Source organism: Rana temporaria, chromosome 1, assembly GCF_905171775.1.
Source record: "Rana temporaria chromosome 1, aRanTem1.1, whole genome shotgun sequence".
NCBI classification, from domain to species: Eukaryota; Metazoa; Chordata; class Amphibia; order Anura; family Ranidae; genus Rana; species Rana temporaria.
This window is the reverse complement of record NC_053489.1, coordinates 388,153,246-388,167,133: the sequence shown is the minus strand read 5'-3', so window position 1 is coordinate 388,167,133 and position 13,888 is coordinate 388,153,246. Positions and strand designations below refer to the sequence as shown.

General features: G+C 44.3%; 1 protein-coding gene across 3 annotated transcripts in view; it reads left to right on the top strand.

Annotated features, from left to right (window-relative positions):
- The window catches only part of LOC120911959 (scaffold attachment factor B2-like), a 137,024-nt gene that overhangs the window by 62,158 nt on the left and 60,978 nt on the right, over positions 1-13,888 (top strand). For all 3 annotated transcript variants that reach the window (XM_040322568.1, XM_040322567.1, XM_040322566.1), the window contains exons 12-13: positions 1,701-1,837; positions 7,520-7,807. In XM_040322568.1, the coding sequence (XP_040178502.1) occupies positions 1,701-1,837; positions 7,520-7,807 (425 nt within the window). The remainder of the gene's footprint in view (positions 1-1,700; positions 1,838-7,519; positions 7,808-13,888) is intronic.

Genomic DNA, 13,888 nt, shown 5'->3' with positions numbered 1-13,888 from the left:
GGACCCATTGATCGACTGCCGCGGTGTAAAATCACTGCGAGAGAGAGCCGGCGACAGCATCACGTGTTTGTGTATATACTAGAGCTGCACGATTATGGCTAAAATATTAATCAGGATTTTTTTTTTCTTAGATCACGTTTCACTCACGATCCTTGCGGCTTAACATCTTTCCCATTAAAACAAAAAAATGGGCTAACGTTACTGTCCCCCCCCCCCCCCCCCCCCCCCAAAAAAAATTGCATCTAAAAATGCCGCTGGGCAAATACAGTTTGACATAAAATATTGCAGCAATTGCTATTTTATTCCCTAGGGTCTTTGATTGATATAATCTCATGTTTGGGGGTTCCAAGTAATTTTCTAGCAAAAAATATTTGTTTTTAACTTGAGAAGCAAATGTCAGAATAAGATTTACTTTAAGTGGTTAAACTTCCTGCATTTACACACAGAAGTTTGATCTAAGAAGGAAGCTTAGTTAGGGCCCTTTCACATGGATGTGTCTGTGTACAGGCTCCGCTTTGCTCAGAGGGGATCACTCCGTCTATCCCCGCTGAGCAGGCAGATGACAGGTTTGTTTCTGCACACTGTGCAGGGACTGACCTGTCAGAGCGCCGCTCTCCCCTATGGGGGATCGGATGAGGACAGACTGTAGAATCCGTTTTCATCCGATCCACCTGACGGGTGGAAAATAGGGTTTCCACCAGTCGCACTTTAGTGGAGCGGGTCGAATGTCAGCGGGCATGTCACCGCTGACATCAGTGGCTCCATAGACCTGCACGGGGCGTCCGTTCAGGTCGTCTAAAAAAAAAAAACTGACAGGCGGACCTGGACAATCTGCCCGTGTGAAAGAGGCGAGAGAGACTGACTTGGATTTTTCTTAAATTGGTGCTGTTGGCTGCCGAGTGAACTGGAAGTGACAATGTGACGATGATTCAGGGTTACTACATCAGAGACCGATCGGAGCCGATTCTGGCTTTAGTTCGGGACTCTGCCCCATCAGTTATCACTTGAAAGCCACCTGCCAGCACTAAACAGTACAGGGGTCATTTTGCATGAAGTGGTTAAACTTGTAAACAAAAAGTGCCAGAAAAAGCCTGGTGATTAAATAACCGTTTTTATACTCTTTTGTATAATTGCACAGAGCAGTCCTGAAACTCCACTTCTCTGGTCCTTCGCAGATGCTGCTCCTCTTCTCAGTATACCACCATAGAAAGGAATGCATTAACTACTTGAGACTCGGGTGTATGTCAAAAGACGGCCTCAAGGTGGCTTTATAAATCCGGGTGGACGTCTTTTGGCGTCCTCCGGCCACTGGGGGGCGCGCGTCCCTGAGATGCCGATGCGCGTGCCTGGCGGCCACAATGTCCGCCAAGTACCCGCGATCGGCAAAGTGATGACCATCCCTGTGGAGGATGCGCCTGTGTTAGGCACCACAGGACCCAAATTTCAACTAGTTAAAGCCTAATAGATTAGGTAGATTGCCAAGACTGGGGCAAGAAGAATGTAAAACCTACATGCGATTTGCACAAATTAAAAGGATCTTTTTCAAATTCTCGTTAAAACAAAACTTCAGACTCATTTTCTGCTCTACACGATAGTATAAAGTACATGTTCCTGCTGTCATGTTTGTTTTACTGTAAGGCTCCCGCATGGACAAACGGTTTTTGTTTGTGCATTAATTGGTTTTATTCTTACTATTTTAGAGTTCCAAAAGTCAAGACCGAAAATCTGGAAGCAAAGAAAAGAAAGAAATACTATCCTTTGAAAAAATTAAAGAGCAGAGGGAGCGTGAGCGGCAGAGGCAGAGAGAGAGAGAGATAAGAGAAATGGAGAGGCAGAGGTATGTTTTGCTCAGTTGCCTGTTTACCAAAATGACAGAGCACTTAAAAACCGTGTTTCATGTAATAAAAAAAAACCTAAAAACTAAAATAAAACCCTAGTTTGTGAGCTGCCTTTTAACTTCAAATGGTTGTAAACCCTTAAAAATAAACAATAAAAAAACCTGCAAGGCAAAGGCATAATGAGCTAGTACGGCTGGGGTTTGGGGGTCCTCTTCTCCTCCCTTCCCTTCTCGTTTTCCCTTTGCTGCATTGCTAACATTGCTGCTGTCGGGGGGGGGGGGGGAGGGGCCCTAGGAGGCTTTCCCTGTTTAAACGCGGCATTTTGCCGCTATTTGGCCGGCGCAATTTTTTGGGAGGTTTTTCAATTACATTGAAAAACTCCTATTGGCAGCCATATTGTCATAGTCGCGCTATGGCGCAGCATATATTGCGGTTGGTCATTTTCCTCTGGCCGTGTCCTGAACGCTCGGCGGCCATCTTGGAGTAGTCCTAATCCCCTAGTGCTGTATCCTATGGCGCATACAGGACCCTGCAGAATGCTGCACAGTTACTTCAAGGTTCTTTTCCCCTCACGCGCCGTGTGCTGAGGGTGGATGGCAGCGCTGGGCAGTCTCCTCCTGTGGTGAGTCCCCTGGGTACCCCTGGTCATCGCTGAATAGGGTTCTAGGAGCTTCTGTTTGTTTGTAAGGACAGGTGTGCATATTATACATACACCCTATGTAAATATCAATATTTAGAGTCTGTATCTGGGTCCTTCCCCAACATGCTGGTGGTGGCAGCAGGTGTTGGCACCTGGGATTCCCACAGAGGTTTTATTGTTAGTCCTGGACACGTTTGCGCCAGGGTGGGGGTGGACTCCGGACGTGCGGTAAAAGAGTGCCCCCTTCCCCCGTTATTCCCTGGGGAATGCTCTGTTATGGAGCCATGGACCAGGTACCTGGGTAGTAAAAAAAAAAAAAAAAAGCAGGATAAGGCATTTATGGGTGCGCTTCTCACTGCTTAATTGGACTCTCTTAAGCTGGATAGTGCAGCTGCGTTTCCGCCGAGTGCTCGGTCTTTTTTGGATCACACAAATCAGACCGCTCTGTGTAGGTTTTTTCCTTCTGTGCCCTTCTTTGATAAATTCTAAAATGCTGAATGAGAAAAACCGCTGAGGGCTCTTGTAGTCCCTCACCGCCTCTTTGAGGAGAGCCTCTTCAAAAGGTGGGCTTCTCCGGTGGTGGACCCTCCTGGTGTCATGTATAGGTGACAACTCTCCGTATTGCGGGAACCCCCGCTTGTATGGATCTGACTGATAGAAGATTCGAAGTACTGACCCTTTCCATGTTTACCATGCTGGGGTCTGACTTGCGGCCTATTGTGGCCACTATTTTGGGGTCTCAGTCACTCACGGAGTGAGCATTTTGCACCAGACAGTGGAGGAGCACCGACTCTCTCCCGAAGTTATTAGGCTAACAGACCAGCTGGTCCAGGGCCTCATATAGGTCTGTGATGCTTCATTGAATACTGCGCCCTTGTTGTTCAGGGCTTCTGTTTCAGAATGGTTTTATGCACACGGTGGTGGAGTGGTTAACTCCATTACTTGGCAGCAAGCGAATCATTGGTTCGAATCCGGACACTGACGCCAATCTGCCCGGAGCTTGCATTTTCGCTCCCTGTGTCTGCGTGGGTTTCCTCTGGGTACTCCGGTTTCCTCCAAAGGCATGTGTGCATACACCTACATAATATGCATACACACTGTGTGTGTGTGTGTGTGTGTGTGTGTGTGTGTGTGTGTGTGTGTGTGTATTTATGGACAATCCAGGCCGTCAAAGGCCCAGCCCAGCTGGGGGACTAAGCCGATCACGCCGGCACCAAAATCCTGCCAATGTATTTAGCCTTCCCTCCCTGTCTCTAGGTGGGGGGGATGGCTTGCAGCTTCACAATTCGGTGAAACCTCCCTGCTCTCCGACCAGTGGGTCTGCGAGGTGGTCTCTTCGGAGTACTAGATGGAGTTTCCTCCTATCCACAGAACAAAGTTCTTTCCTCGTGTCTTCCTCTCCCGGCCCGTCGGTCTGCCTTGGGCAGTGTGGGACTTGCTAAGCTGCGGGGTAATTTTACATTTCCTGCAGGACCAGAGGTTTGGGGATTTCTATGGGCCTCAGGCCCTGCATACCTTTGAACATCGGGTAGTTCCGCATGGAATCCATTCGTTCGGTGGTAGCTGCGTTCCCTCCGAGGGACGTCCTGGCGTCCTCGGACATCAGGGACGCATACATGTATGTCCCGTTTTGCCAGAAGGTGTAGCTCAGTGGCAGCAAGCCCGCCTTCCATGTGTGCGACCCAGGGTTCCCATGAACCCTGGGCATGCTAGGTTCCGACTCAGCGTTGGAGTATCGAGGGTTGATCCGGACTCCTCGGCGGCGAAGGTCCTTCTTCCCCTGGAGAAATTGCCGACTCTTCAGTCTACGGTGAAGCTATTGGCATCACGCAATCGGTCTTCTCTCTGGGCACCAGCTGGTCCGGGGCCTGTGGGTAGCCTCCTTCGAGGCGGTACTGTATGCCCAGTTCCACACTCAGGTTTTTTCAGGGGAAATGGTGTCCAGGTGGTAAAAAGCTCTTGTCTCTAAAATCATCAGATTCCGGTGCGCCACCTAGTCAGTCTCTGAGTTAGTGACGGAGATCCCCGACTCTTCGGTCCGGGAAGTTGTTTCTTCCTTCCAGTGGTCAGTGTTTACTACGGATGCCAGCCTAATAGGTTGTGGGGGCACCTAGGGGGTCCAGTCGGCCCTGAGTCGATGGACTTGCGTGTACCTACGGCCACACCTCCCTGAATGTCCCTGCGCTTGTCTGGTCTCGGTAGCTACCCAGGGTTGGGCCTGGCTAGTGCCTGGGTGGGAGACCGCCTGGGAATTCCAGGTGCTGTCTATCGTTCGTTGTCCTCGTGGTCGACATTGTCCGATCTGTTTTCAGCCATCGGCCTGTCATTAGGTATACCGGCAGTCGGACTACTGGAGGCACTTTGGTGTTTCGGCTCCCTTGCAGAAGGTTAGCCTCACAGGCATGGGTCTCCTGGCCGCTCGTCTCCACCGCAAGGGTGTCAAAGTTAGTGGCCAGGTCTAGTGATCTGGTACAGACGCATCAGTCGCGCTGGTGGCCCTGTGGGGTCTGTATTGGCGACTTTTTGCCGTTCCTCCATTGCAGTTGCTTCATCGGCTGCTCCACAGAATGGAGGCTGAAGAGATCCTGATGATTCTAATCGCTCCAGATTGACCTTGGCGTCCTTGGTACGCCGATATCGGGCGCCTGGTAGCGGTCCCATACTTCCTCCTGTTGTACAGTCACTGACTTGCTCAACATGGCTATTGGAAGCCAGACTAAGTGACCGCGTCTGTCCGACTCCGTCGTCTCAACAATGCTGAGGGCACGGTAGTCTTCTTCTGGGGGATTTACCGTCGCACCTGGCAGGCCTACGTCTCTTGGTGCGAAGGGAGGGAGTGACGTTCACGGACGTACTCGGTGTCCAGGGTCCTGCTGTTTTTTTACAGCTTTGAGTGGCTCTAAAAACAGATTTCAGCCTTGACTGTGTATTTTCAGTAGTCTTTTTGCGGCCCGTTCCCTGGTGGGTCCCTTTTTTCGTGCAGGGGGTTTCATATACTTTCCCCTCTTGGCCCATCTCTCCCCCATGGGTTTTGACTCTGGTGCTCTCGGTTCTTCAGAAACCTTCCTTTTGGAAACATCAGAGGTTTTCTCTTGACACTATCTCAAAAGGTGGCCCCTTTAGTGGCTTTTACCTCTGTTAGAGGGGTTTCTGAGTTGGCGGTCTTGTCTTGCAAGCCGCCATGCTTGATCCTCCGTAAAGATTAGGTGGTGGTGGTGCGCCCGCAACCTTCCCTTCTTCTGTAGATGGTTTCGGCCTTTCGCCGGAATAAGGGCATTGTTCTTCCATCCTTCTGTCCTCAGCTGGCGCATCCTAAGGAGGTTGCCTTTCATACTTTAGGCGTGGTACGCGCTTTGCGGGTGTACCAGCCTGCTAGGGCTCCGTTTTGGGAGATTTGACTCTCGTCGACCACCATTTCTCGGCTGATCAGGCAGGCTGTCATACAGGCCTATGCTTTTAAGGGGCGGTCCCCTCTTTCCGGTCACGGCACATTCGACCAAGGTGCTTCCTGTTTTTTTTTTTTTGTGTTTGTTTTTTTTTTCTACATCATGCGTCAGTCTCACAGGTGTGCCAGGCGGGGACTTGCTCGTCCGTCCGTTAACGCTTTTCCCAGAATTTACATGGTTGTTGTGACTGCATCTTCTGATGCTTTCGGCCGCTAGTTTTTGCAGGCGGCTGTTTAAAGTTGCATCTCCTCCGCTGAGGAGCTCTGCTTGGTTTGGGGTGAAGTTAAAATTGGTTTTACTGATATATTTCCCACCCCTCGTTTTTGACACTGCTTGGGGACGTCCTACTTGTCAAGATTTAAGGAGCTGTGTCTGTCCATGGACGATAAGAGAAAATAGGATTTTTTTTGTACTCACCGTAAAATCCTTTTCTCTGAGTCCATGGACGGACACAGCTCCCACCCCTCCTTTTTAGGTTTGTACTGCTTGTTACGAACTGAGGCTGCATGCTGAAGTGAGGCGGGTTATGTCTGGAGGGACTGAGGCTGCATGCTGCAGTGTGGAGGCACTGCCCCCTGGGCAGGGCAGTTCAACTCTGTTAATGTAACATGTATTTAATTATCCAACATGTTTCTGCCTAGTCCTCTCCTGTAAACGGGGAACATAACCCACTTGTCAAGATTTAAGGAGCTATGTCCGTCCATGGACTTCAGAGAAAAGGATTTTACGGTTAGTACAAAAAATCCGATTTAAAAAAATTGTGTTTTAAAGACCGCTGCGCAAGTACAGCGACATTTTGCAACAATTGCCATCATATTCTCTGCTAAAAAAAAAAGTTTGGGCGTTCTAATGCCTCGTTTTCACTGAGCGGATCGGTACGGTTCGCTATTTTGGGTGTTTCCATTATGAAAGTGTGCCATAAAACCGAACCGTACCTCACCATTCTGGGTCCTGCTTCAGATGTGGAGCCATAGAAAATAAAACTGTTCGGTTAGGGCGGAGCTACAATACATTCCACTGATTGGTGGACACGCTAGGCATTTTTTCTAAACCCTGTATGGCCCCTGATGGTCCGACTTGCAGTGGAAATGCTCGCCAGAATAGACCGGACCATTCTAAGCGTTCCAAATTGTACTGACCCGAACCGTTCCGCTCAGTGGAAACGAGGCATAAGTAATTTTCTAGCAAAAAATAGGGATTGTAACTTGAAAGCAACAAATGTCAGAAATAGGCTTGGTCATGAAAGGGTTAAACCTTGTACTAAAATGCTTTCCCATAATCTCCTTAGCCATGTTTTGTGACAGAATTGGTAAATGGTGCCCCTTTGCGTATTTTTAACCAGCACTTTTAACTAGCAGCTTTAAGATCTGCTCTTGCAGAAAGATGCCTGTTAAAGCTTAATAACTCAAGCTTAAATTTACACCTACAACTACTAAACACATCATCTGACTTATTAAAACCCCAGACTCCTCTGCCATTCCGCTAAAGGCAGCTTCATAAAATGTTTCATATAGAGAGCCTTGCCAGACCTAGCATACTGCCCTAAATTTTGTATTGGTAGCCTTTTAGCATTTTGAGCATTCACTTTTTTACAGGGAAAGGGATAGAAGAGTACGAGAGAGACTTTTCATGATGCGTGAAAGAGAAGAGCGAGAGCGATTAAGAAGAGAACGTGTCAGACTTCAGTTTGAAAGGGAAAGACTTGACAGAGAGCGAATGGAGCGGGAAAGATTGGAAAGGGAGAGAATGCGAATCGAGGAGGAGAGGCGAATTGAACAAGAGCGTATCCAAAGAGAAAGAGAAGAATTAAGACGCCAGCAGGAGCGTTTACGTTATGAGCAGGACCGACGAGGGGTGAGAAGGCCTTATGATGTGGATGGAAGGTAAAATTTTAAAAGTATTGTCCGGCTCTTTTTTTTTCTTACTAAGTTACTAGTTAAATTGATGATTTTTATTAAATCTTTTGTAGCGAGATATCATGGCTAGCTTTCTGTTTCTTCATAAATTTAAATTCTATTTATTCCAGAGATTTTAACAACTTTTTTGCAGATTCATGTCTTTCTCTTTTCATTATCTCCTTAAAGCGGAGGGTTCACCCAAATAACATGTATATAAGATCATATTCTTTATACTTCCAACATGTACAGTATGCCCCCTTTTTTTTTTTTTTTTTTTTTTTTTTTTCGCTCTACATACCTTATTATGGCTACCCGGCTTCCGGGTACTCACTCCCACGCAAGTAGGCGTTTCTATGCAGAGGCGCAATGTCACCTGGGACTTCGCCCAGATTGACGTCCTTGAGAAAGTTCCCCCCCTATTGCGTAGGCATGTCAGGAGTGTCACGGGGGGTTTCGGAAAGTAGCCAAACTGCGAGTCAGCTCTACACCCCGCCTGCGCACCGACTAGGAGCCGTGTAGAGTGAATACCCGGAAGCTGGGTGGAAAATAGCCATAATAAGGTATGTACAAAATAAGGGCATACTGTACATGTTGGAAGTATAAAGAATATGATCTTAAATACATGTTATTTGGGAGAACCTAAAGGTTGGCTAAACCTCAAAACAAACGGATTTATATTTTGGCCTACCAGCCCTTAAAGCGGAGGTCCACCTGTTAAAAAAAAAAAAAAAAAAAAAAAGTCGGCAGCTACAAATACAGCAGCTGCTGACTTTGAAAAAAATGGACACTTACCTGTCCAGGGCGCCCACTTAAAATAAGGTGGCTGCCTTGGCCTTATTTAGGATTTTTTTGCACTTGCTATACCTGCGTATATCACACTACCTCTTTTTTAGTGTGGTTCTACATTCGCTGACTTGAAGATGAAACCATTTTTGAGTAACCAAGCTGGTCATCAAACATGAATTAATCTTCAATATATGGGATTTTGGGGATGAGTAGTTTACAGAAACTGAGCTCACAGAAAAGGACTACATTTCTGGCAAGATCAACAGGTATTTTCTGTTCTTGCTGAAAAAGTCTGAAAAATTTAAATTATAGCAGCCACCATGTAATCTGCAATATATTATTACACTGTTTTTTGGGATATTTTTTTTTTTTTTTTTTTTTTTTTAATCCCCTAAACAATTGGTGGTGTATTCCTTGTTCGTGTTTTTTTTTTTTTTTTTTTTTTATATATATATATATATATATATATATATATATATATATATATATATATATATATATATATATATATATATATATATATATATATATATATATATATATATATATATATATATATATATATATAAAGTATTGGTATCTCATTTACTTTGCACCATTGGCACCAGTCATTAAAACACATTATAAAAGTTTGAAGCAATAACTTAACCTCCCTGGCGGTATGATTCTTTCAGAAAAAACATGCTGAAAGCGGTACCATTATTTGCAAGGAAATTTGGCGTTTTATATTGTAGGTCTGTCATTTTTAGAAATAACTCACTTAAATCTGACCAAACAAGCTTCTAATAGGCATCCCAGGTATGACATTTTTTTAAAAACAAAATTATAAATTATAATATAATAAATAATTATAAATAATTATAACAAATAATAATATAATTATAATAAAAATTATTCAATAATGTAATCAAATCAAAATCACTGAAATTTGCTCAGTTGCAGAATTGTTGCTGTCATTATTTTTTTTTTTTATGACGAATTTCCCCACAAATCGCTATCGCACAATTCTGCAAGTGATTATAATTTATTATCGCTGTTTTTTAGCTGATCTAAAACAATTTTTGACATAAAGGGACACTTTTGGTTGCTATGGACAATCTACAGTTTGCAGGGAGAAAGAAACGTTTTTATTATATAAAATGACATGCATGACACAGGACAGACCACTAGGGACAAGGGGGGTGTGTTTTTTTTACATACAGTACTGTAATCTATAAGATTACAGTATACTGTATGTATAGTGTTTGTTTACTTTTTTGAATTTGGCGCCGTTCTCCGTCCCCGTGCGTCGTAACGTCGCAGGGAACGGAGATCGGCGTCACACGGAGGCACTGTGTGAATCGAGCGAGGTCCTGCTCGCTCACACAGCGCGGTGGCATCGCTGGATCCAGGGACAAGGTAAGTAAAACTCCCTGTACATCCAGCGAGGCGAGCCCGAGTCTGACTCGGGGTTACCGATCCTAGCCCAAAAATCTCACCCCGAGTCAGACTCGGGAACACCGCCCAGGAGGTTAAAAATAACTGATGCCACCGCTGTGTTAGGAGGGTAACCTCTGTTATCAAAGTGTTTATTTTGTCTAATATTTTATGTATCAATGTTAACCCACTGTGTTGGATCTCAAATGGTATGAATGCAATCATTGTATCTTAGTCATGCAGTACAGGACATGGGCTGCATATTTATAGACCCTGCACTATTTTTTTTTTGTATGCCAAAAGATTAATAGCTACCCTGTTAAACTGTTTTTTTTTTTTTTTTTCCTTTTTTTTTTTTCCTATGACTACATGCTCCAGCCTTGTTTTTTTTTATTTTTATTTTTTTCCTTTTTTTTTATTTTTTCCTATGACTACATGCTCCAGCCTTTTTTTTTTTTTTTTTTTTAACAATAACTTTGAAGCTGAACCCAGTAACCCAGCCACTTTGTAAAATGTCCCGTGGGCCACCACCTGGACTTATCTTTTTATTTGCATCTGACAGTTTTATTGTAGCTTTGGCGTACACACTCCTGAGGTGAGAGATGCTGTCTTCTCTAAACGGCAGCTTTGCCCACTTCTCCCCTCTGCTGCCCATTAACTGAAGGCTTTGTATTGGGTGAATGGGTTCACATATTCTGTGATTGGGCAGGAGGAAGTGCAACTCTGCAAGCTGTAGGAGCTGAGATCAGAATTTCCAGCATCCAGTAGTATGTGGGGCTCCAAAAAACTTTAGTTATAAAGTAAATGAGGGGGACTTCCATACATAGTAAGCAGCATATAATACAATGTGGCTGAATTCCTGGCATTCAGTTAAACTACAGAATTGGTGTGATTCGACATGGTGACTCTCTAGCCATACAAGTCCAAATTTGTTAGGTGTTTATTTTTTGTAACTACAATTCCTACTGCTTGGTTGCAGAGAAATTCTTAGGAGTTTGATCTGCTGTGACCTCTGCAGTGCTCAGTAGTTCCTCCCATTTGTAGTAAAATTGGGGTTACCACTGAGTGCTACAGCGGACACACTAATTGATACTCCTGAAGTTCTAGTTTCTGCACACTTTAGAAAAGGGATTCCATAGAAATCGAGGGCAAGGTATTCCCTGCTTTTACAGTTACTGTGTTTTTTCTTTTTGCATTTAAGCAATAGTCTGTCTTAACTCTGTTAACCTTTTTATAGAGAAAATATAAATAATTTGGGGGACTTTAAAGGTGTGAGTGAATACAAAATGTTAAATATTTGATGCTGGAGCTGCAAGGAAGCGAGCAGGGAATGAGACATAAACAGTCTGTGAATACCTATACATAATAAAATTTCAGCATGCTTCTTGTGGTTCACCTAGGAATTTAAGATTCCTTCTTGGACCTTTTATATCCCCTCTGTGGTAGTCTATTCAACATGCCGAGTGGAAACATCGATTGTCACATGAGATGTGTTTGTTTGAAACCCATCAATTTTAAATATTCCATTTTTTTTATTTTTTTTTAACATTTTGTATTTACAAGCACCTTTAACCACTTACTGACCTGCTCACGACTTTATACGTCCTGTTTTTAAAGATGGATATCTCCGTAACGGCATCAGCTGCTGCCACAACCGAGGTATCCATCTTTACTGTGAGCGGTCCTGTAAACGATAACCGGTGGTCTCCGCGGCAGATTCGCCCAACTCCCGCCGCTCTCACGCGCCCTCCGCCGCTTACCGGAGCCGTCGGTAGCGGCGGAGGCAATTGGGTCCTCTCCCCTGCTCGGCTGGGATACGAGTGAGGGCAAGATGGCCCCCACCCGTCCCCATAGCAGAGCGCAAGTGACGTCAAAACGTCACTTCCGCCCATGCTTCTTAAAGCAATATTTTCTTGTAATTTTTTTTCAAATGACATTTTTATTTATTTTTGATCTTTTTGCATTTAAGTCTAAATGAGATCTGAGGTCTTTTTGACCCCAGATCTCATATTTAAGAGGACCTGTCATGCTTTTTTCTATTACAAGGGATGTTTACATTCCTTGTAATAGGAATAAAAGTGACCCATTTTTTTTTTTTTTGTAAAAGAGCCCAGTCCCGACGAGCTTGCGCGCAGAAGCGAACACATACGTAGCGGAGTAGCGCCCGCATATGAAAACTGTTCAAACCACACAAATGAGGTATCGCCGCAATCGTTTAGAGCAATAATTCTAGCCCTAGACCTCCTCTGTAGCACAAAAGATGCAACCTATAGAATTTTTTAAGGGTAAAAGTTTGATGCCATTCCACGAGCGGGACATGTTGGGTATAATTTTACTCAGCGCAACATTATCTTTTACAATATATAAAAAGAATTGGGCTACTTTTACGTTTTTTTTTTTTTTTTTATTCAAAAAAGTGATTTTTTTCCCCCCCAAAAAAGTGCGCTTGTAAGACCGCTGCGCAAATACGGTGTGACAAAGTATTGCAATGACCGCCATTTATTCTCTGAAAGACAGCCAAGTTCCTTAAGTGGTTAAAGTTCACCAAATTCTTTATATTTTCTCTATTTAATATTGGGCTGTGGTGCCAATCTGCTCTCCATCTAGAATTAAAGCGGTTGTAAACCGCATATATAATTTTTTTTTTTTTTTTTACCTGCAAGGCAAAATGCATAATCAGCTAGTATGCACCGCATAATAGCTGATTATGAAATACTTACCTAAAAACGAGGTGAACAACACTTACCTGGTTCACGCCGAGCGAGATGTCATCTTGCTCCGGCGTGTCTTCCGGGTATCGCCGCTCCAGCGCTGTGATTGGCTGGAGCGGCGCCGCTCCAGCGCTGTGATTGGCTGGAGCGGCGATGACGTCACTCCCGCGCATGCGCGCGGGAGATTTAAAAATCGGCAAGGTCCGGCGGCTGCCGGATCTTCCGCCGTGGATCCCCCCTGCGCATGCGCCGCCCGCATTGCGAGGGGAATATCTCCTAAACCGTACAGGTTTAGGAGATATTCTTTTTACCTACAGGTAAGCCTTGTTATAGGCTTACCTGTAGGTAAAAGTGCAAATTTAAGGTTTACAACCGCTTTAAATTAAATAGCTGTTAACCTTTTTGGTTTATTTTGATCTTTGTTTACTTTTTGCTAGTTTTTGAAATGGGTGAAAACCTTCAACTTTTTTAAGATTATTGCTAAAACTAGGAATAGCCAGCTAGGTTTTGTGTTTTTAGCCTTTTGAACATTTTGCGTTAGAATAAATTGTGTAATGTGTTTAAAGCCCAACTCCAGGCAAAATTCAAAACTATACAGTGTACTGCCACTATTGCACCTTTTCCATCTCTGCCTTCAGTCAAAGCATATACCAGATACACACAGCGCTATCTTTTTATTCATATTTTTCTATTTAATTTCCCACCCTAGGGACTATACACTTTGTGCTGATAGCTGTGTGAGAATCTGTACCTTCACTGCCCCCTCAGTTCTATTATGGTAACCCCAGAGCAAGTTATGTTTCCTCTGGCAGGATTATTTTAATATAAACAATGCATCATACTTAAATGTGCACATTAATGAAAAAATAAGCATTAAGTGAATAAATCCATTGCCAAAATGGAATGCTCTGAGATAAAACTTTGAGATCTGCCACCACGAGTGCTCAGTATGATGGCCACTCACCAGAGCCGTTTGACCCCTTTTTTACAGGACGGTCAAAAAATGCTTTGGGAACACCAGATTGGTTCTGCTAATGGCATAAATCCTCTCCAACGGCCACTCAGGAAGGGGCTAGAATGTAAAAAAATTACTCCCCAGGAGACACGGATAAAAGTCTCATGGTGTAGGAATTTTTTAATAAAGAAAAAAAAC